General features: G+C 35.5%; 1 protein-coding gene across 1 annotated transcript in view; it reads left to right on the forward strand.

Annotated features, from left to right (window-relative positions):
• The first annotated feature begins 244 nt into the window (after positions 1 to 244).
• The window catches only part of ARL5B (ARF like GTPase 5B), a 30,697-nt gene continuing 8,733 nt past the window's right edge, over positions 245 to 22,208 (forward strand). Inside the window, exons 1-2 of the mRNA XM_074266801.1 lie at positions 245 to 633; positions 22,063 to 22,123. Coding sequence (XP_074122902.1) covers positions 588 to 633; positions 22,063 to 22,123 — 107 coding nt within the window. The 5' untranslated portion in view covers positions 245 to 587. The remainder of the gene's footprint in view (positions 634 to 22,062; positions 22,124 to 22,208) is intronic.

Raw genomic sequence — 22,208 nt, forward strand, 5'->3', positions numbered from 1 at the left:
AAGGCGCGACTAGCACAGGCTCGTGATCTCATGGTTTCGACCTCTCCGCGACCCGGGTCCTCCCCACTCCTCCCTCCCCCACTGTCCCGGGAAACTCCTGCCCGCCCACAAGGGAATGCCCGGCTTTGTGGAAACCAATCGGAACGAGGGTCGGGGCCGTGCCACGTCCGTGGCGTCAGCATTCGTCAGCGCGATGACGCAGAACGCATCCGGGCGGGGCGGGCCCGGGCCCGGAGGAGGGCGGGCCAGTGCATGTGGGGGCGGGGCTTACGGGAGGGCGAGCTGGAGCGAGAGGCGGTGGGCTGCTGCTGCGGGAGGAGGGTCGAGGCCCAGGGCCCTACGGATCGCCGCCGGGCTCAGTCGGCCGAACAAAGAGACCGCCGGGAGCCGCTGGCATCCACACGCGTGTCCCCGCTCTCCGTGACGGTGCAAGCGGGTGTTCGTTGCAGTTTTCCCGGGGGTCGGTGCGAGGAGCTCCGGCCGCCACCGCCTTCTGCGAGCCTCTGCCCGGTCCCGGCCCGCGCCGCTCTTCGTTCTTCGGCGCCGCGGCACCTGCGGAGGGCCCCGCAGCGGGCCGGCCTCGCGTGATGGGGCTGCTCTTCGCCAAGCTGTGGAGCCTTTTCTGTAACCAAGGTGAGGGCCGGAGGCGGGAGGATGCGCGGGGCCGGAGCCGCGGGGAGCCCCCGCCACGGGCCCCCGGGACTGGGGGCTTAGAGCTTATTGTCTGAGGTGTGCCCCGGTGTCCCGGCTGCCCGCCCCTAGCTTGGGTGCAGCGCAGCCGCTGCCTTTGTCCGCTCGCCCTCGTCCCTGCCTCTGCGCGCCGGAGGCGCCCGGGAGCTCGCAGGCACGGCCGGGCGCCCAGGGGTGCCTGTCACCCCCACCCCGCGGCCCGAAAGCCGAAGGCGGTCAGCTCCAGTGCATCGATTACGTGTCACTGGAGTGAGGAAAGCTCCGGGAGCGCTCGGTGGTGGCGGGTCCGGGGACGCACTCAGTAGTTAGACCTGTTCTGTTCGAACTGGGGAGCCCAGGACGGGGAGGAAGGGAGCAGAGAAGGCATCCGAGGCAGGGACAGAGACAAAGAGAAAGACCGAGGAGAGAGACCGAGAGAACGCTTAAAATCTGCCAGCCGACTTTCCCTTCAGCAACTTAACCTACCGAGGCTATTCTCCTAAAAGTTTTTACCTTCTTTTTGCAGTTAGGCCCTTTGCTTCGTTTTTAACTAAACAAAGTGCTCTTAAGTGTTTTTAGAATTTCCCACTGATTAGAGACTTGGAGCGTTGTTTGTTATAAATGTTTAACTCGATCTTTGGGACCATATGTTAAGGTGAAAATTTTTGTGTTCTTGGTTAAATATTGGATACATTTTGTGCACGTTTCGTTTGATGTGTTTACGAAGGGGCGCAGGCGGTGAGTTTAGCCCATTTTGGAGAAAACCATAAATCTCCTCTTGGATTTAATAATTAATTTAGAATAATCTTTTTTTTTTTTGGAAGTAGTTATTTTTCAGTCTTTGTTTTTTAAATTTACATTTGTAATTTACAAGTGTAATTTCTTTTTATTTGACATCTTCATGCTTCCAGGAATTTTCTCTGGAATTAGAATTTGGTGAATGATCTCTCCGTTCTTTCCTATCGTGTTTCTTCAGTCTTCATCTTTACAGACCAAAGCCTTAACCTCTCCTCTATTCCCACATCAATAATTGTTTCCTTGACTAATTTTAGGTAGTCTTTCTTAATTCAGCATTTCTGGGCCACTTACCATTTTTCAGTTGCTACAAACCAAGACAACAGAATTTATTTTGTCATGTACACTATGGTTTTGCACAAGGACTAGAATTATCTTTTCTTTCAAATGAAGGGTTTGCACTAGAAGTTACCTCAGAAGCTCTTTCCAGATGGATATCTGACTTGTGTCTTTTTTGTTTTTCATTACTTTTCTTGATGTTACCAACTTTTTGCTACGTGCTAATGGACAGAAATAATATCTTAAAGAATCTGGTGATACTGACTAGAAGTAAACTCTAGTGTGGAATTCCCTCTATAAGTACTGTCTGGATAATTTGTCTCCATGTTACATTAATTCATCTGTGGCTCTGCATAAGTCATTTAATCTCAGTGAGACTCAATCTTCTCATCTGTAAAATTTATTTTAATTGTACTTTCTTTGCCATAAAGCTTACTTTTAAGGAAAGTACTAAAATTAAATTGTTATATGAATGTGAATTATTATTGCTTTTATTTTTGTAAGAAAATGTCCTAGGTAGCATAATGAAAACCAAAAGAAACCCTCCCAATAGCCATGAGTTAGAGAACAAGGAGGACTAAGTATAAGAAGTTATTGATTGATGAAGGTAACTAGAAATTCCAGAAAATTTATTGATCATTGACTTTGTAATCATCATGTTAAAGATTTCAGATGAAATATAAGACATCTATACTTTTCAAGGAGTTTATAATTTTATTTGAGGAGACAAAACATGAAATAGAGGAAAACTATATGTTTAGTAAGATGTAAATAGTATTAACAGAAATCTCAGAGAAAGCGTCATAAAATTGGGACCAGGTTGTATAGGATTTGAATAAGTAGATTAGCAAATGCTCCGAGGTGGGACTAGTGTGCAGGAGTTAGGTCATATTAAAATAGAAGTCTGGTCTTTATATTGACTTAGGAAACCACATATTAATATTATGTTGTATTGTACTTTTGTTTATTTTGCTAAACATTTCCCAATTACATTCTAACTTGGTTTGGGCTGCTTGCAGGAATTGTGGCCTGCAGGCGGGAAATTTGTCACCTGGTATACAGTATTTTTGAATTGTGAGATTCAGATCTTAAGCCTTCCTTTTAGAATGACAGCACAACAGTGCACAGTCTCATTTCAGAAAGATCAAAGCTTATACTAAGAATTTGTAGGCTTTGTCTCATACCACAGAGGGGTGTGTTTGTATATGTAGATACACACATGCATACTGCATGCCAGTAGTAATAAATTGTACTGTTAAGCTTGTTTGATAAAGTACCCATCAGCAATAGTTACCATTTGTTTTCTCAAAAGAATTCTGCTCCCTCTCGCCCTTTTCCTGGCCTCCCCCATCCCTCATGAAGTATGTGTGTCAAGGTTGTGGTTGTACTTCTTGCTGCTACTATCTGAAATTGTACCCTGTTGCTTGAGGTAATTGTGTTTTCCATGGTTTTCCCTATGAAGTTAGAATAAGCTTTAACTCCTGCTAGAGTAGATCCAGCCTTTGCTGGATATTCTTAAACGAAACTTTTTACTCCTCTGGCTGTAGCAGTAAACATAGTAACTCTCTTATTAATCATTTGTGTCCTGTTTGACTCTTTGATCCCACTTGGGGTTTTCTTGGAAAAGAGTCTAGAGTGGTTTGCCATTTCCTTCTCCAGCTCATTTTACAATGAGCAAACTGAGGCAAGCAGGATGAAGTGACATGCCAGATGTCACACAGCTGTAAGTGTCTGAGGTTAGATTTCAACTCCAGGAATCTTCCTATTTCGAAGCTCTATTCTATCTACCTGGTCATAGAGTGTTATGAATCACCCTATATTTACACTTCTTTTCAGCCAGGCCCTTCCTCCTGTATCTAACTAAATGTCCCTGTTTATTTTAGTTTCTTTTTAAACTGTCTTTCTATAGTGGGCTTGCTACATTTAGAGTTGACATCTAGAGATATCCGATCATTCTAAAACGTTTGATATCCTTTATTTTTATAAGTGGTAGATTTTGACTTGGTAAATATCTATTTTGACAATCATGGTAAAATTTACTATATGATTTTTTTTTTTCATATAGTAGAGTGGAAAGACAAGTAGTAGATAACTTCAAATAAACAGGGTTCAAATCCAATTTTACCATTAATTGTGGCCTTTAACTCCCTATACTACGAGCAGTGTCAACTTGGATAAGCCACTTAACAGCTCTGAGCCTGTTAATATTACTTAAGTATTACTATTTTAGTTATGGAGATTAACAAATTATTTGTGATAACTGAATCATTTTGGTAGAAAATAAATAATGCCTGATGATTATCTTTGATAGACAGTTTCATTCCTTAGGGTATGTCTTTTCATTTAAATATCTTGTTGCTGTTTTTAAAAATATTATTTTATTCCTAATTTAATATTAGTGTCCTTATATTATTCCTTACCTTCCTAATTCTGTATTTCTCATATGTTTTTGTATCTTACAGCTTTCAGAGTTTAGATTTTTTTCTTCTAGTTCTGTGGTTGGGATATTGGAGTTTGGAAGGGCCAAGGGAGATTTAAAAGGTTATTTCTTAACTTATATAATGAGTTTAGGTATATTTTGACTCATCTATCATATCAGTAATAAAAGTGAATCAAGTCAGCAAACTATTAAATGCTTACTCTTGGTAAGGCTGGTTCTTGGTACTGGTAATATACTGAGATAAAAAAAGGCTTTTCATTTTAGAAGGAAAGTATTGCATGGAAAGGGGACAGAGAACATTTATTGATGATGTTATGATACATTTATGTGTAAATCCATGCTACAATGAATTTTATTATTTAAATATATATATATATATATATATATATATATATATTAAATTAACAAATCTATCCTTTCCTCAGATCCCATCATTTAAAAAAAAAAAAAGACTTGTAACAAATATGCATAGTCTCAGTCTGCATTCTAAGTTCAATTATTACCTCTCTGTCTGGATTGAGTAATATTTTTCATATTTGGTCCTCTGTTACCATGATTAGTCATTGAGTCTGTCAGCTCTTTTACAAGTTGGTTGTTTTTGCAGTACTGTTAATGCATATATTATTCGTCCAACTTTACACTATATCAGCTCCTAAAAGTCTTCTTAGATTTTATGGAAACCATTTTCCCCCCATCATTTTTAATGGCCTAAGAATATATGCCATAATTTGTTCAGTCATGTTTCAATCAGTGCTCATCCCTTTATTTTCTAATTCTTTGCTAATACAAAAAAGCTACTTAAAAATATTTTTGTGTCTAAGGGCATGATATATTTTAAGTATGAAGAAATTTATTGTATCGTGATTGTTATGTTGAATATGGCTAAAAATAAGTGAAGTATCAACTGGGCCTTGGGAATCTTTCACTTTTTTTTTTTTTTTTTTTTTTTTTTTAACAATAGCTTTTTATTTTCAAAATACATGCAAAAATAGTTTTCAAAATTCACCCTTGCAAAACCAAATCTTTCTCCCTTCCTTCCTCCCACCTTCCCTCAGAATGTGAGCAATCCAATATATGTTAAACATGTGCAATTCCTCTACACATGTTTTCAAATTTATCATGCTGCACAAGAACAGTCAAATGAAAAAGGAAAAAAGAGAAAGAAAAAACAAACAAGCAAACAACAAAAAAGGTGAAAACACTATATAGTGATCCACATTCAGTCCCCATAATTCTCCCTCTGGATCCACATTGCTCTCTTCATCACAGGTCCACTGGATACATCACATTTTTAATAATGTGTTCTAACATTTGACTTCGTATGAAAATGAGTAAATATTTCAAATGTTATAACATATAAAAAAGGAGAAAGTTCTTGTATATTGTATATATAATTTCAGATTATGTATCTGATGATTAAAATCATTAGACTTTAAATGGAATCTGGACTGAATTTTAGAAGCTGCATGACAAAGTGGATATCAGTTTTGAAGATCTCTTCAAATTCCACTCTTAACACATGAATGTATGAATGAATGAAAAAAGTTTAGTGTTTACTGTGCCCTAAGCAATATTAAAACAAATATAAGTAAGCCAGGCAAGAAGTATTCATTCTGGTTGCTGATCTGCACTACTATAGAGGGAATTTCCTCACTTGGAATCACCTATAGAATGAAATTAAAGATCTGATCTAAAAATCCTCTACAACATGGTTTCTTAAATTGATTTGTGATCCTACATGGGTTTTTGTAACTGAATGTGAAGGATCTGAAATTTTGGCTTCTCATCAGTAAATGTTTGATTTGTATATGTCTTTTATATATATTTATATCCAGGGTCATAATAAAGATTTTTCAGATGAAAAAAGATGATGGCAAGTAGCAAAAGTTTAAGAAACCCTGCTCTAGAATCATGATTAATTATTTTATATGTGTTGATCAGAACTTTTACATTTCTTAAAGTTATTTTTCTTTGTAATTTATATATATATATATATATGTATATATATATAATTTCTTTATTTATTTTTTCTAGTTCTGCTCATGTTAGAACTTGAAGAACTTTCCACCAGTTCATATAGGTTTTCTTAGGTTTCTCGGAAAGCATTCCTTTTCTTCATTTTGTAGAGCATAGTAGTATTTTATTGCATTCATATGCTGTAATTTTGCTTAGTCATTATTTTTTTTAATTTTTTTATTAATTTTTATAATTATAACATTTTTTGACAGTACATATGCATAGGTAATTTTTTTTTTTTTTTTTTTACAACATTATCCCTTGTACTCCCTTCTGTTCCGAATTTTTCCCCTCCTTCCCTCCACCCCCTTCCCTAGATGGCAGGCATTCCCATACATATTAAATATCTTATAGTATATCCTAGGTACAATATATATGTGCAGAACCAATATATTATATCCAGCAAACTTAAGTAATTTTATGATTATCTTGCTCTGGTCAGATTTGCTGACCATAAGATCTCATAGTGATGCTGATTTTGCCTCAACCTAGGACTGGAAGCAAATCCTGCCCTAACTTCATCTCTACTTCCCGCTTTGTTCCCCCATTCCTAAAAAGCTGAAGAAATTTATCTGGCTCTAAATTTGGGGATCACATAGCTACTAGATCAAATTTGTTAGGTCCCAATAAGTTGTTTATACTTTTAAGGGAGAAGGTGGCAATTAAAACACTATGTAGACACATATAGATTTAAGAAAAAACTCACCAGCCTTGTGGATAAAGAGCTGTATCTGAAGTCAGTAAGGTCTGAGTAAAAATAAAATCTCATGCATTTTACTAACTGTGTGACCCTGGGAAAATCACTGTCTTTCTCAGTTTCTAAATCTGTAAAATGGCAATAATAACATCAGCTACATTCCAGGGTTGTTATGAGGGTTAAATGATGTAATATCTTTAAAGTGTTTAATCTGCACATATTAGATGCTTAATATATCTTTCCTTCCTTCCTTCTTTTTTTTCTTCTCTCTTTTCTATTTTGCAAATGAGAATACTGTTGGCCAGAAAGATTAAGTGATGAAGTCCCACTGTCAGTAAATAGCAGGCAAGATTTGAATCCAGATGCTCTTGCTTCAAGGCCAATATACTTTCCACTATACCAAGATACTGCCTTTTTTGGATGGGAAGGGAATGGTATAATTTAGATCAGAGGGCCTCACCTTTCACCTTTGACATTTTGTGATTCTCTAATTGTGGTTCTGTATAGCTTATACCCTATTAGAGTTTAATTAGATTCTTTCATTTCATATATTGTTTTTCTCCTCTGATATCCTTGTTGCGGCTCTGTCACCTTTTCTTTATCAGAGGTTCAGATTTACACACTTTACAGTTATTTTTCTGAAAATATGAAAAGAATTTTATTTTTGTAAAGGTAATTTTATTTTAGTTTTATTTCTCAACACATTTTGTATTTTTTAAGAAACAAAAATAAATGCCTACTACTTTTAATCTTTGTGAATGAAGCTCGTGATACTGTGGTTTGTTATGGTGAAACTAGTTGTGTACATCTGGAGCAATGATCTACCACTCTTGCCAAAGGCATTTTGTTGGGACTCTTCCCCCACAGGACTATTCATTACAGAAACAGTGATGGATGACTTTTTGAGCCATGCCAGATTTCAAACCTTGTTGCGAATTTTTATACATGTTCATTTGCTGGACCTTAAAAGTTATTTTGAAAGTATTTTACATTTTACTTTTGTTCCTAGGTTGAACACTAACTCTTTTGTTCATTCCACTATTCCAAACCATTTGTAATTTTTTAATATATATTCCCATAAAATGCTTGAGGTTATTGTTTTTCTTGCTTTCTTTTTAAAAAAATTATTATTAAAGCTTTTTATTTACAAAGCATATGCATGGGTAATTTTTCCAACATTGACTCTTGCATAACCTTTTGTTCCAAATTTTCCCCTCCTTCCCCCCACCTCCTCCCCTAGCTGGAAGGTAGTCCAATACATATTAAATATGTTGAAATACATGTTAAATCCAATATATGTATACATATTTATACAGTTATCTTGTTGCACAAGAAAAATCAGATCAAGAAGGAAGAAAAAGAAAAACTGAGAAAGAAAACAAAATATAAGCAAATAACAAAGGGAGTGAGAATGTTATGCTGTGTTACACACTGTTCCTTTGTTTCTCTCTCTGGGTGTAGATGACTCTTCATCACTGCACAAATGGAACTGGTTTGAATCATCTCAATGTTGAAGAGAGCCACGTCCATCAGACTTGACTGTTGTATAGTCTTGTTGCCATGTATAATGATCTCCTGGTTCTGCTCATTTCACTTAGCATCAGTTCATGTAAATCTCTCCAAGCCTCTCTGAAATCATTCTGCTGGTCATTTCTTACAGAACAATATTCCATAGCATTCCTATATCATAACGTAATCAGCTCTTGGAACCAAAGAGAGAGATAGGCCTCTATTAAAACTAACCAGGCCCAGGAAAAGATTCAGGACTTTGAAGGACACAATAAAGGATCTGGACTTTAAATCCTGGCTGCATTTGGTATTATTGAACTGAAACTGAAACTAAGGCTGCCTCCAGAAGCTCCCCTAGAAACTTGCTCCCAGAGAATGATTACAATTTAGAGAAGAGAACATTGATTCCTATTTCTAATTCCATTTCTGTTCCTATTATTTCATTTTTAATGCTGTCTAAAACCATGATTTTGTTGGATTATCAGACCATATTTATGAGTAATTTCACTATTTTTACAGATATATCTTGCTAGCAACTAGTAGGGAAAAAATTAAAATTGATGATTCCCTTTTGGAAGTATGATTGTATGACTTTCAAGGTGACCATGGGTAATTAAGTTGATCTCTTTGGACTCCAGTTTTTTCTTATGTAAAATGAATAGTTTTGATTTATGTGATAACTAATCTTTTTCTATTCCTTAAATCTTATGAATTTTGAGGAATGTTATGAGAGATGTTTTTGAAGAATTTTCAAAGTTAAGAAATTTAATTTAGAGTTGGAAACTAGCCTCCAAATTTAGAAGCCTGGAGTTTGAAGTTGTAATATTTTGTGTGAGGTCTAGCAAGGAGGCCAGGATTAATGGATTAAAGAACATGTGGATGTGGAGGAGTGAAATGTAAGAAAACTGGAAAGGTAGGAATGAAGCCAGCTTGTGAAAGATTTTGAATGCCAAAGGATTTTATATTTGATCTTGGCATTGATAGGAACCAACTGGAGTTTATGGTATTGTTGGGGTATGTGAAGTGATCAGATCTGTAGAATCTGTAGATCTGAAAAATAATTTGACCACTGAGGGGAAGACAGATTGGAGTGGGGAGATACTTGAGGTAGGGAGGCCAACCAGTTTTCTATTGCAGTAATTTAGGCTTGAGGCTATGAGTGGCCATACCATGGTAGTGTCAATGGTGAGCCAAGAAGGGGGCATATATACATGAGATGTTTCAAAGGTAAATGATACAGATTCTGTATCCACAGATAAATGATAGTTATGTTGTAATGGTACCTTCATCTATAATAAGGAATTTAGGAAGAGGGAAACATTTTGGAAGTAAAGTTGATGAATATTGGAAATGTTGAGTTTCAGATATTTGTAGGAAAATAAATCAGAAATGCCCTATAGACAGTTTGTAGATGTGAAACTGGAGTTCAGGAGGGATATTTACCTTGAATAAAGAAGAGGGGACAAATAGTGTCATGGAAACTTGTAGTTTGTTCTTGGTTTTGAAGAGGACTAATGACACCATGGAGTGATGTATTGACTCTTCAGGGGAATTGGATTTAAATGTGCCGAGTTGCACAAAAGTCAGCAGTCTCTCTTCCAGAGTTATTGAAGTCCAATCGCAAGACAAAATTCAGAATGACTTGGTGATGAAAACCTACAGAAAAGAGGAAAAAGTAGAAAGGGTGATTGATAGGGTCAGTAGCTTCAGAGATGTAAAGAAGGATGAGTGATCATTAGTAACTTTGGAGAAAAGACTTTCAGTTGTCTTGGGCTCTTGTCCCTCTAGAATACTTTCCTTCATGTTCTCCTCAGCTACCAAAGATTTAATTACCAACTCTGTGCTAATGATTCTCAAATTTGTCTATTCTGTCCCCTCCTCTCTTCCAGTTGGCATCTCCAGCTGCTTTTCAGACATCAGATACTGCATGTCCAGTAGATATCTTAAAATCAGTATACCCCAACCTAACGCATTGTTCTACCTCCTAATCCCCCTTCCCCACCCTATTACTGTAGAGGGCAGCACCATCCTCTCAGTCCCTCAGGTTGGCAGAATAAGTATTGTCCTCTGTTCTGTATTATACCTCAGTATCCCCCTCGTCCTTCTCTTCTCCTCTTCCATCTCATTCAGTCTATTGCCACAGCCTTTTTCATTTTACATTTGCTATGTCTCTTGAATTTGTTTCCTCTTCTCTACTGTTGCCATTACTCTGGTATAGATCCTCATCTCTCCAGAGCTTGGATTGTTGCCATTGCCTGCTGCTGGGTCCTTCTGTGTAGTTTCTCCACACTCCAATCCATCTTCCAGTCAGCTACCAGAGCCATTTCTTTAAAATTTAATGTGAGTCTAACCATGTCAACTTCCTATTCAGACTCAAGCTCTCTATTACCTCCACGTTCAAATAAAAGGTTTTCTATTTGACATGCAGAGTCGTTCATAATCTGGCCCCTTCCCACTTTTCCAGGTGTTTTTTTTTTTTTTTTTTTTTCCCTTTTTTAACCTCCCCATCCTGTTAATGCACTGATTCTGCTCTGTTTGTTTTTCTTATATACCAGATTCTACCTCTTGGCCAGAGGCACTTTCGCTGTGAGTTTGTCATTCTTGAAGATTCTCCCTTCTCTCCACCTGTTTGAATCTTCAAGATCCAACTAAAATCTCATCTAGAGAAAGCCTTTCTCAAATCCTTTTACTCCTAGTGTCTTTCCTCTCTTATGAATTTCTTATTTGCATGTAGTTTGCTTGTACATAGTTGCTTATTTTCTCCATTAGATTGTGAGGTGCTTGAGGGCTGGAACTATCTTTTGCGGCTTTTTTTTTTTTTTTTTTTTCTCTAGCACTTAACACATCCATTTAATTAGTATTTGTGGATTGACTGAATGGTAAGGTAGGAAGCCAGATTATAGAGAGAGAAAGGGGGAAAAAAAAACTGAGAAGAAAGTGGAGACATTTATAGATGGGTTTTCTCAAGGAGTATAGCCAGAAAAGGGAGAGAGATGGGTCTGTAGTTAGCGGAGGTGCTTTGAGTTAGAGCTTTGAGGAAGATGGAGATAAGAACATGCTTGTAGGCAGTCCTGAAGCAACAGGTAGGGAGTCTGGGGATAATTTGAGGGGACATAATTCTGGAGAAGGCAGGAAGGGATGGTATAAAGTTGATATATAGAATATTAGCTTTGACAAGGAGAATGAGCTATCTTTTCATGTGAGATGGATGTATTATCTTGGTACTGTGATATCCCCATTTTATAGTCGAGAGGAAATTGAGGCAGAGGTTAAGTGACGACCAAGGTAGCTATAAAGTATGGTTTATATAGATAGATCTTAAGAACACACAATGCAAATATTTCTAGGTATGTTCATTATTCATTTTGCCAGAGGATTTACTATTTCCCTTTTGAGTCCTATTGCGTTTATAACTTAATGCAATTTACAAAAATTCATTTAAAATTTTTCCAGAAACACATCTGTTGGATAATATGAAGTAAGGGTACGCTTTTGTGTTTGTTTTTAAGTGAGCCTCAGAAAAGTCAGCCAGAAGTATCACATTTTTTTATTTTTATGGTTTTACTTCATATAAAATAAAAATAAAATTTAAATTAGCATGTAGACTTGCCATATTAGGAAAGAAAATTCCTCAAGCAGTTTGTATAGTAGGGAATCAATCCCATAAGAATTGTAAAGTAGACAAAGTTTCTGTTTATATACTTACCTACTTCTCCTTTGTGTTTTCCTTTTTTCTAATATATTTAAGCCATAACAACTATATAGCACATAATAGATTTTTTTTAAAAAGGTATACAGTTCGATAGATTTGATGCAAATACATTTGATAAAATTTGATTTGCTTGCAGTACATTTAATTTCTTTCCTACCCTAATATATAACATTCACGAATAGTTTTGTTTTTAGAAGGGACACATAGTAAGTAGTTGCTAGAAAGTAACATATAAGCTACATTAAGAAACACTCTTCAATAATTCTTTAGTTTCTTTTTCATTCCTTTTTCCCTTGTATTTCCATATTCCTACTTGTTTGGTGTCAGCTGGCTTTGCTTTTGGCAGATATATTCCAAGATGTTTCAAGGTGTTTGCAATGTGAAGCATCTTCTGAGGCCAGCTCAATAAAGAGGGTTCGTGAATTTACACTTTCTGCCAGTCCTACTCAGTCCCAAGGAGAGTTTCTTAGTGATGTGAGTTAACTTACAGAGGGAGAAAGGCCTGATCTTTGGTCCAAAAAAAAGGGGCTATTCCCTATGAGGAGATGGGTCAGTAAAAGGGAAGATGGCAAAATGTCCCAAGATGTCCTGAGTAGATGGAGGTAAAATTATGCTGTCAAATTGACTAGAGTCAGCTGGCTGAGTTTGTGCTGCTCAGATGAAATAACATATCCTGAAGGATTTGTAAATCTCAAAATACTATAGGAATGTCTTTTTTTTTTTTTTTTAATTACTCATTAACATCCCTTCATCCTGAAAGACAATCAGAATTTACTTGTCTTATGTGCAGATAACTCAGAAATGCTTGGTCTGCTCACTTGAGGTTTTAATGAAGAAATAATGTCTTAAAATGTACCTTAATGTAGGTCCCTTCAACAATGAGATGATTCAAACCAGTTCCAATTGTTCAGTAATGAAGAGAGCCATCTACACCCAGACAGAGGACTATGGAAATGAGTGTGAACCAGAACATAGCATTTTCATTCTTTCTGTTATTGCTTGCATTTTGTTTTCCTTCTCAGGTTTTTTTTTTTTTTTTTTTTTTTTTTCTTTCTAAATCCGATTTTTCTTGTGCAGCAAGGTAACTATATAAATATGTATACATATGTTGGATTTAACATATATTGTATTTACCTGCCTCTTAAGGGAGGTAGGGGAGGGGAAGGAGGGGAAAATTTGGAACTGAAGATTTTTCAAGGGTTAATGTTGAAAGATTGCCCATGCATGTGTTTTGTAAATAAAAAGCTATAATAAGATAAATTAAAAAATAAAAAAAAGATGCTACTTTAATCTGATAGGAAGATAAGGAGAGTTATTTTTTTTTTAGCCAAAGGCCTTTGAAATCACCTTTCTCCTGATCTATTCTGTAGACACTGAGGGCCAGCCCTAGTTACATGAATGTATTTTTGGAAATCTTATATAAAGTAGGACTTTAGCAAATTCTTACATGTACTTCTCGGTACATGGAGATGACTGGGTTTTTGAAGGCTATCCCAATGGTAACCTTGGTGTCAATATCTACAGTAGTAGAAAAGATTCCTATACAGTCTCAATAAAAGACTTTCTTCCAAGGTCCAGCCTAATTATGCTCTGCTATGTTGACCATTATGAGATGGATTCATAACAAACCATGAAAATAAGAAAATACAAGAGACCCCAGTTAATCTCAGTCATCCCAAAGGTATTTAAGGATGAAATTGAAATGAAGAGAAACAAAAACTGAGAGGATTTGCAATAATTTCTGACATACTTTTCCTTGTTATGAGCTATCACATTTAGATTTTATCATCACTGTCCCAGTTGTGCAGCAAGGGGTAGTCGAAATGACATTAAACAAAAATGGAAAAACAGCTGGGACTTCATTAAATATATATATATATATATATATATATATATATATATATATATATATATATATATATATATATATATATATATATATATATATATAAATAAATAAATAGGTGCTGGAGGTGGCTTAATTGTGGGGTTTTTCAGGGATTGATTTTCAAGATATTGGAAAAAGATATTGGACAAACTTAAAATCATGATTTCAAAAAAGAGTACAGAGAATAATTATTTGTAATTCCTGAAACTTAACAACACTTTTATTTTCTGAACTCTGGAAATCATTGTGAGAGTAATCTACACATGTATCAGTGCTTGTTCAGAGACTCATCAAAAGATATTTGATTCAGTAGAGTAAAATGCAGCACTTAAAGGCTTTCAAGAGAGTGTCTTCCATTTATATGTAGAAATTATTTAAAATCTCCTTCCAAAAGGTACTACAGCTGTATCTTTGTTCAAAATCCACTAATTACTAATTTTGGAGAGATAACTGGAACATACTGAAATATGCAAACTCCTTGAGAGTAGGGTTTGTTTTGTTCTTTGTATTTGTTTCCCTAGTACCTAGCACATTATCATGAATATGCTTAAGTGCATGTGGATTGAATGATTCACTCACCAACTTTGTCCTGAAGGCTATCCAGTATGGAAAGGATTTCCTATAGGATGTTAGATGCTCTTCTGCCTGCTCCTGTTTGCAGATGATAATTGTATTGATTGGGTGATACTGTGGAACACTGCAAAGATTAGAAATAAATGAGATTCATAATCACACATAATACAAAATTTGTGTCTGGATATACCAATTCTATGAGCTGTTTTATCTAATAGAATATCAGTCAAGATCTGTGCTGAAATGAGATCTCTTTTATCCTTTTTATATTATTTTGAGATACCTTAGTAAAAGTAAAATGAACAAAAAGTTTGGAATTTTTTTTAAAGGTATATTTTAAAGGCCTTTAGGATTTTCATTTTTCTCATTGACCTAATTTTTCTCTTATAGATCCTTTTCTTCCCCTCATTTTTTCTCCTTGGGTTCTCCCTTCCTCCCACCTTTTTTTCCCCTGACAGTTTCAGGATTTGTTTGTTTGACTTTTTGTCCTGTCTAGTAGCACTTTCTATGCCCTGTTGGCAGGAAAAGTCAGGCCAATTTTTTGACTTGATGAATACCTCTTATGTAAGAGTACTGACACCACAAATTGCTCATTCAGATGCCAGCACTGCAGAAAAGCCACAGTGTAATCTGCCAACCAGGAATTTAAGAAGAGTATAGGTCACAGAAAAATCATTTTCATGTTAGGGGCCAAACATTTTAAAATGATAACAATAACAACACATGCTTTTCATTCTTAGTTTTTATTCTTAAATGTGTCAGTGGCCAGAGATAATGGTGTATACACTGAAAGCTTTGTTAAAAAAAGGTTTTTCATTATAAATTTCACAAACTTCAAACATAAAATTTCTGGATACAAAGAACAACAAAAAAGAGAATTATATGTAAAACTAAGTTTCTGTGTGTACAGTTACACCAAAGTAATTTTAAAATGTACTTAAATGTTCCTCTGGGTATATCAGTGTCATGGCCTGCCTTTACCCACTGCAGTTTATGCAAACTAGTTTTAAGGCTAGCCGCTGCAAAATGTGATTAGGAACGTACATCTGTTATAAATATAATCATATAGCTCTTTCCAAAACCTATTTAAGAAATAAAGGACTTTTGAATTATCCCTGCAATAATTTTTTTCCTGCTCCAGATAATTAAACAATATATGTACATATTATTGAATAGTTTTCTAGTTGACATTTTATCTTTCAGAATTTTAAAAAATATATGCATATTTGTTTTTCATTTGTTCCTCACAACCTTGGAAGATAGGTACTAGTATTTTCCAGTTGAGACAGAAAAACAGGTTGTGACTTGCCCAGGGTCACACAGCTAGTAAGTATTGGAGATAGAACTGGAACTTAGATTTTCTTAACTCCAGACCAAGTGTGTCATGTAACTTCAGTGTACATGTTTGTAAAATATATTTTCGTTAATATTTTCTGATTCTTGCATCACCATAGTTATCCCATGTATCTCCCCCTTCTGAAAACAAGTGCCTTCTTATATCTCTTCATTCAATCCTATTTGATTTCTTTATTTTTACAATTTTAAAAATATTTGTTTTTTAGTTTTGCATTTATAATTTTTCTTTCCACTTATGTTATAGTCACTGTGTATATTGATTTCTTGGTTCTGGAATGCATATTTTAAAAATTAGACATTTTTTTTAATTTGCAAAAATCTATTTTCTCTCACTTTTCTTCCCTAATTGTCTGAGAATAAGTTAAAAATAAACCCATATTTCAAACATATAGTCAAACAAAAGATGTCTAAAAAATAAGTGTCTCATTCAGCACTTCAGCCTTTCCTTTTCTATTCTCTCCTCCCAGCCCCTGGGCATGGCTCCCTTCCTCTGTCCATTCTGGATCTGTGACCCAGAACTGGGGTACTGGACAACAGATCTTCCTTTTGGCACCTGTTTCTGTACTGTTGTGAGTCTGGGATTTCATCTTGCTTTGGTGCATAGCCTCTCTCTGCTCTGGAGTGTTCAGCAAAATACTCCTGCTGCATCCCTCCCCACGGCTGGCCCCCCAGTGCCCACAGACACTGTATCTCCCTGTGCCAACCTGGGCTGGTAAGGTGACTCAATTACTTTATTGTAAACCTTAAAAATTAATGAGGCAGTACTGGAAAAGCACTGAAATTGATGTTAGCAGAAAGCTGGATTTGAACCATAGCTTCTGTTCTTTGCTTTTTGACCTTGGGCAAGGCCTTAACCTGTTATCTCCTTCATAATATACAGATGATAGTAACAACAACAACAATGATGCATTTACTTCACAAGGTTGTTTTCATGAAAGCATTTTTGTAAAGCTTACAAATTGGCAAGTCAGCAAATATTTAGTAAGTACTTAATATGTGTCTGGCATCCTACTAATTGCTGGAGATGCAAAAACAAACAAAAAGATAGGCCTTGACCCCAAAGTTTATATTTTAAGAGGAGAAGATGTGGTCTTCTCCACATACAAAAAGGAGTTGAAAAGGGGGGTGTGGGGGAAAGATACAAGATATCCACATCTTGAACGAAATCTGGAATGGCAAAGGGAATGAAGGATTGATTAGCTTAGTTAGGCCTTTCCTCTAAAAGAGATTATGAGAAAAAATTCACCAGTTGGAAAAGAGGCCCTCAGGGATGGAAGAAGTGAGTGGCCAAGTGAAAAAGGCTACAGGCACTGCCAGAGTGAAGGTATGCCAGACAGGGTGCTGAGTCAGAAGTAGAGTGGAGAGGGAGACACCATATCATTGTGAATTTCTGCTATTGATAAAAAGGATGCACTGATATGTGTGCAAGATGGAAGAAGGATTTACTGTTGAGTGGTACATGAATATAGTCAGCCTGCGCAGCCCGTGAGTCCCCTTCCAAAAAACCTTTGGTTATTGATTTACTCTGTCAAATGACTGAACTTCACTAGCTAGCTGAAAACCACCATAACACACGTGAGTGCATAAGCAATCAGATGTAGAGGGTGAGAGAAAAGTTCCAGGTGTGGATCAGAGTACAGATGACTGGCTGGATTTTGTTTATTTTCCCTGCTTTAAATTCTAGTAAAGAAAAAGAACATGACCTTTGGAATTACACTTAGTTCTTATTTAGTGCTAATCTCTCACAGATTTCTAAAGAGACATTGCTTTCTTATTTGTCACTGATTTCATTTTGAGGATTTTTTTTTTCTTTAATTTAAAGGTTAATGGTAAATACTTTTTAAAAGATACCATGAGGTGATCTGTCTCCTTTCCTTATATAAAACCACTTTGACAGAGCTTGTGTCTCCCCTTCAAAATTTTGCTAATTGAAAAAAGACCTTGAAAACAAGTCAGTCAGAAATTCAAGAACTCTTGATTGCAGCAGAAGCATAAAAATATGTATTTAAATGTTTCTTATGCTTTCTCAAAATTGTAAAAATACTTGGTTTTTTTTTTTTAACTCTTAAAGTCTATGTGCACCTTTCTCCCTCTCTCCATTATTGTAGCAATGAAAGTTAAGGATAATATTACATTTTATACACATATACATGTTTTTATATAGGGATATATGAACACATGCTATATATATACATACACACTACATATATGTATACAGATGCATATATATCTTTATAAAAATGTTATATTATCGCTGACCTTTATAACTATAATAATGAATAGTAATGGAAGGAACCTAAACCTCTGGAAAATTAAGGAGTATTTCAAAGCCAGGCTTCATTGTAATTCAGGGAAAATGCAGTAAGACAGAGAAAGATCATAGAAAGTTGGAAGTTAATAAATTAGATCACTAAGCAAAATATAAACACTTTATACTGAAGACTAAGTTTCTATTCAAAACAAACACATACATACACACACACACACACACGCATACACATACACACACACACACACCACCACACACAGGACATTTTTTCTCTAGTAGTTCACTCTCTGTTACTGTGTCTTTGCTGACTCATGGGGCCCTGGAGCTTGTTCAAATGAATGGGAAAAACTGGGAGCAGTGGATAGAGTTCTGGAATTGTGATCAGGCCCGTTCAAATCCCCCTTACTCTCCAGCTCTGTGACTGGCAATGTTATTTAAACTTTGCTTCATCTGTAAAATGATGGTGGATAATAATTAATAACATTATCAAATTTTGGTTGTGCATATTCCATGGACTGCTTTTTTCAGTGCCACAAACTGTCCCAAACTAGTTCTAAAAAAAGGTGATTGTATTTAGTTTTAATTTCGAATTAGTTAAGCTGAGTGAAGCCCCCCTGCCTTTCAGTTGTCATTCATAATGGTCTGCCAGCCAAGCGTAGCTGAGCACTTACTGCTCCTTATTGCTTTTTGTACATAGATGACTTGAAAAGAATGTCAGTAGATTGAACTTTTAGTCCCGGGAGCAATTATGTCTCAAGGATGTTTTACATACATACCTTTTAAGGAAAAATTAGTACCAATGTGTATAGGGGTAGAGGAAGGAAATGCTTTGGTAAATGGCTAAGTTTAGCAAGTATTAATTAGGTAAGAGATGGAACTTTGACCTGAAAAGAAGATCCTTCCAGTGTAAGGAAAAAATCTGAAATTCTAAGGAGAAAGGGTTCTTTGAACTTAACAAAGTAAGCTTTATAAACAATACAAGTGAGCACTGATGAATACTTGTAAAATGACCCATACAGAACATTAAATAGGTTATAATGGAGAGTTTGTAATTCAAAGAGAAGAAACATTACTGGATTCCAAAGAACAAATGAATTTGTTCTATAATCTAGCTTGGAAGAAAAATAAATGTAAGGATAGGGAATAGAACAGTGATTTCTTTAATTTAGGGAACTCCAGGTATAAAAATCCCTTCAACCAATACAGATTGGCATGTAACTTAGGTTCTAGAAAGTTACCTACAACATTAAAAGGTTAATAAGTAACTTGCCAGACACACGTAGCCAGAAGAGGTGGGAGACTGACCTCCAGCTCTATCCAACCAAGCCAGATGTTATTCAACTGAGATTAGGGTGGGAGATTAGGGGAGTGCCATGGATACATAACATCAGCATTTCAACAAGTCATCTGATAAAATGCCACAATATCCTTCTTCTCAAAAAGGGAGAGATATATGCTAGATGTTATGGTTCTGTTAAATTGGTTAAATGACCAAACCCCCAAAATGGTAATTAATGAATGTTGTCTAGTCACTAAAGTGCCTACAGGGATCTGTCCTTTGTCTTATTTATTATTGATTTGAATAAAGGAGGCCATATTCTGCAAAATTAAGTCTTCAAAAAGATTTCATAAAAGAATTCACAGTGAATTGAATCTAAGTTTAAAATAATAATCGAGATAAAAGTCCTACACTCAGGTTAAAAAAACAAAACAATTAGGTACAGAATAGAGACAGTTTGTTTTTAAAAATGCTGTGGGACAGTTAGGTGGGTGGTTCATTGTAATGCCAGCTGGAATCAGGAAGACTCATCTTCAAATTCATATTTGGTCTCAGACACTGCCTAACTATGTATCCGTGCAAGCCACTTAACCCTATCTCATGGCTTCCTCATTTGGAGAAGGAGCTAGAAAAAGAAATGGCAAAGGGCTCTAATAATTTTGTCAAGAAAACCCCAGTGTGTGTCAGACACACTGAAAATTGACTAAACAGCAATACATTGCCGCCCTACAAATATCCATAAGAGAGCTTAAGAGTGGGTTTTCTCTTACTACTCAAATAAAAACTTCATTTGGGAGTATGGTTTTATATTGAATTTTGAAGATCAGAAGAGAAAGAACTTACTTAAATATATTAGGGAGAAAATTGAAAATATCAAGGATAAGTTAATTAAGAGTTTACGTGATCAGAGAATAGATCAGTATATAGAAGACTGGAGAAGGGAGGATGAAGGAGTTTACTTGCATTTTAAATAATTTCTTTTTACCATTCCCTTGTCCCCCTTTTTGGGTTTCATTTTAAATTCCTGTTTTCCGTCTCTATCCTGTATGAGAGGACACCATTTGATAACGATTTATAAATATATGTAAAACTATGCTATCCATATTTTTATTTCTCTGGAGGTATGTAACATCTTCCTTTAGAGTTGATTTGAATATTTATAGTACACAGAATAACTTGGTTGTTATTCTTTGAACGATATTGTTGTTATTCTAAATAATGTTTACTTAGGTTTGTTCACTTCATTTTTCATTATATCATCTAAATCCTTGCGTATTTTTTTCTAAAATGAATCAGCTTATTTTTTACGCCATCACAATCCATTCTCTAATGATGAGCCTTCTCTGAATTTCCAGTTCTTTTTTGCTACCACAGACCAGCTAAAATTTTTTAGAAAACATAGGTCATATTTCTTTTATGAACCCATTAGGAAACAGATCTAATAGTGATAACAAGTGTTATACACAGTTTTATAGCTATGTGGGCTTATTTTCAGCTTGTTCTCCAAAATGGATCAGTTCACAGTTTTACCAATTATGTATTAATATTCCAAGTTTTCCATATTCCCTCTAGCATTAGTAGTTTTCTACTCTGTCATTTTAGCCAATCTGATAGGTGTGAGATGATCCCTCAAAGTTGTTTTAATTTGCACTTTTCTAATCAGTAATAATTTAGAGCATTTTCCCCCTTAACTATAAGTAGTTTTGAATTTTTTAAATCATAGAACTACTTGTTCATATCCATTGACCATTTATTCAATTGGGGATTGACTCATAGTCTTTTAAATTGACAGTTTCCTATATATTTGAGATATGAGACCTTATCTAAAGAACTGTCTAAAATTTTATCTCCCCAAATTTTTGCTTTTCTTCTGATTTTGTTGACATTGGTTTTATTCATACAAACCCTTTTTAATGTAGTAAAAATTATCCATTTTACATCTCACAATACTTTATATCTTGTATTTTCATAGATTGTTTTCCTAGGCTTATGTCTAATAAGTAATGTGTTGCATGTTTTTCTAATATTTTTATATCTCCAATTATATTTAGGTCATTTTTTTACGGTTATGTATTTTTACTTTGACTATATCTTGGTAAATGGTGTAAGATTATTGATCTATACCCAATTTCTGTCAGACTGCTTTCCAGTTTTCCCAATATTTTTTTTTACAAAATACTGTATTTTTATCTCAAAAGCTTAAATCTTTACACTTGTCAAGTACAAGGTTACTGTAGTCACTTATGACTGTAATTTTTGACATTTTTTAAAGTGTTCAGAATTCAAATCAAGGATAAAAACTCCTCTATGAATTCCTTTCCCCTATCCTCCAGGTACTTTTGTAAGAATAATTCCAAGCATAGACTATTACCTTACGTCTTAGAGTACCTCAAAAAGAAAAAGTGCAACATAGTAAGTTAAAATTCTCCTTTACTCATTTTTAGCTATATAAAATTAAAAACATCACTGATTGATTCTCATTAGTGAATTAAAATAATAACTTTTGAAAAGAATATGATTGCAGTGTACCAAAGTTTTAATGCTTGTGATTTTTTTTTTTTTCTTTTTTCTTGTTTGTAGAACACAAAGTAATTATAGTGGGATTGGATAATGCAGGGAAAACCACCATTCTCTATCAGTTGTAAGTATCAATATTCAAACTTGTCATTATTTTTATATTTTTTGGTATGAACAATAAAAATTAATCTTATAATCTATTATCTATA

Source organism: Sminthopsis crassicaudata, chromosome 5 (assembly GCF_048593235.1).
Source record: "Sminthopsis crassicaudata isolate SCR6 chromosome 5, ASM4859323v1, whole genome shotgun sequence".
Lineage (NCBI taxonomy): Eukaryota > Metazoa > Chordata > Mammalia > Dasyuromorphia > Dasyuridae > Sminthopsis > Sminthopsis crassicaudata.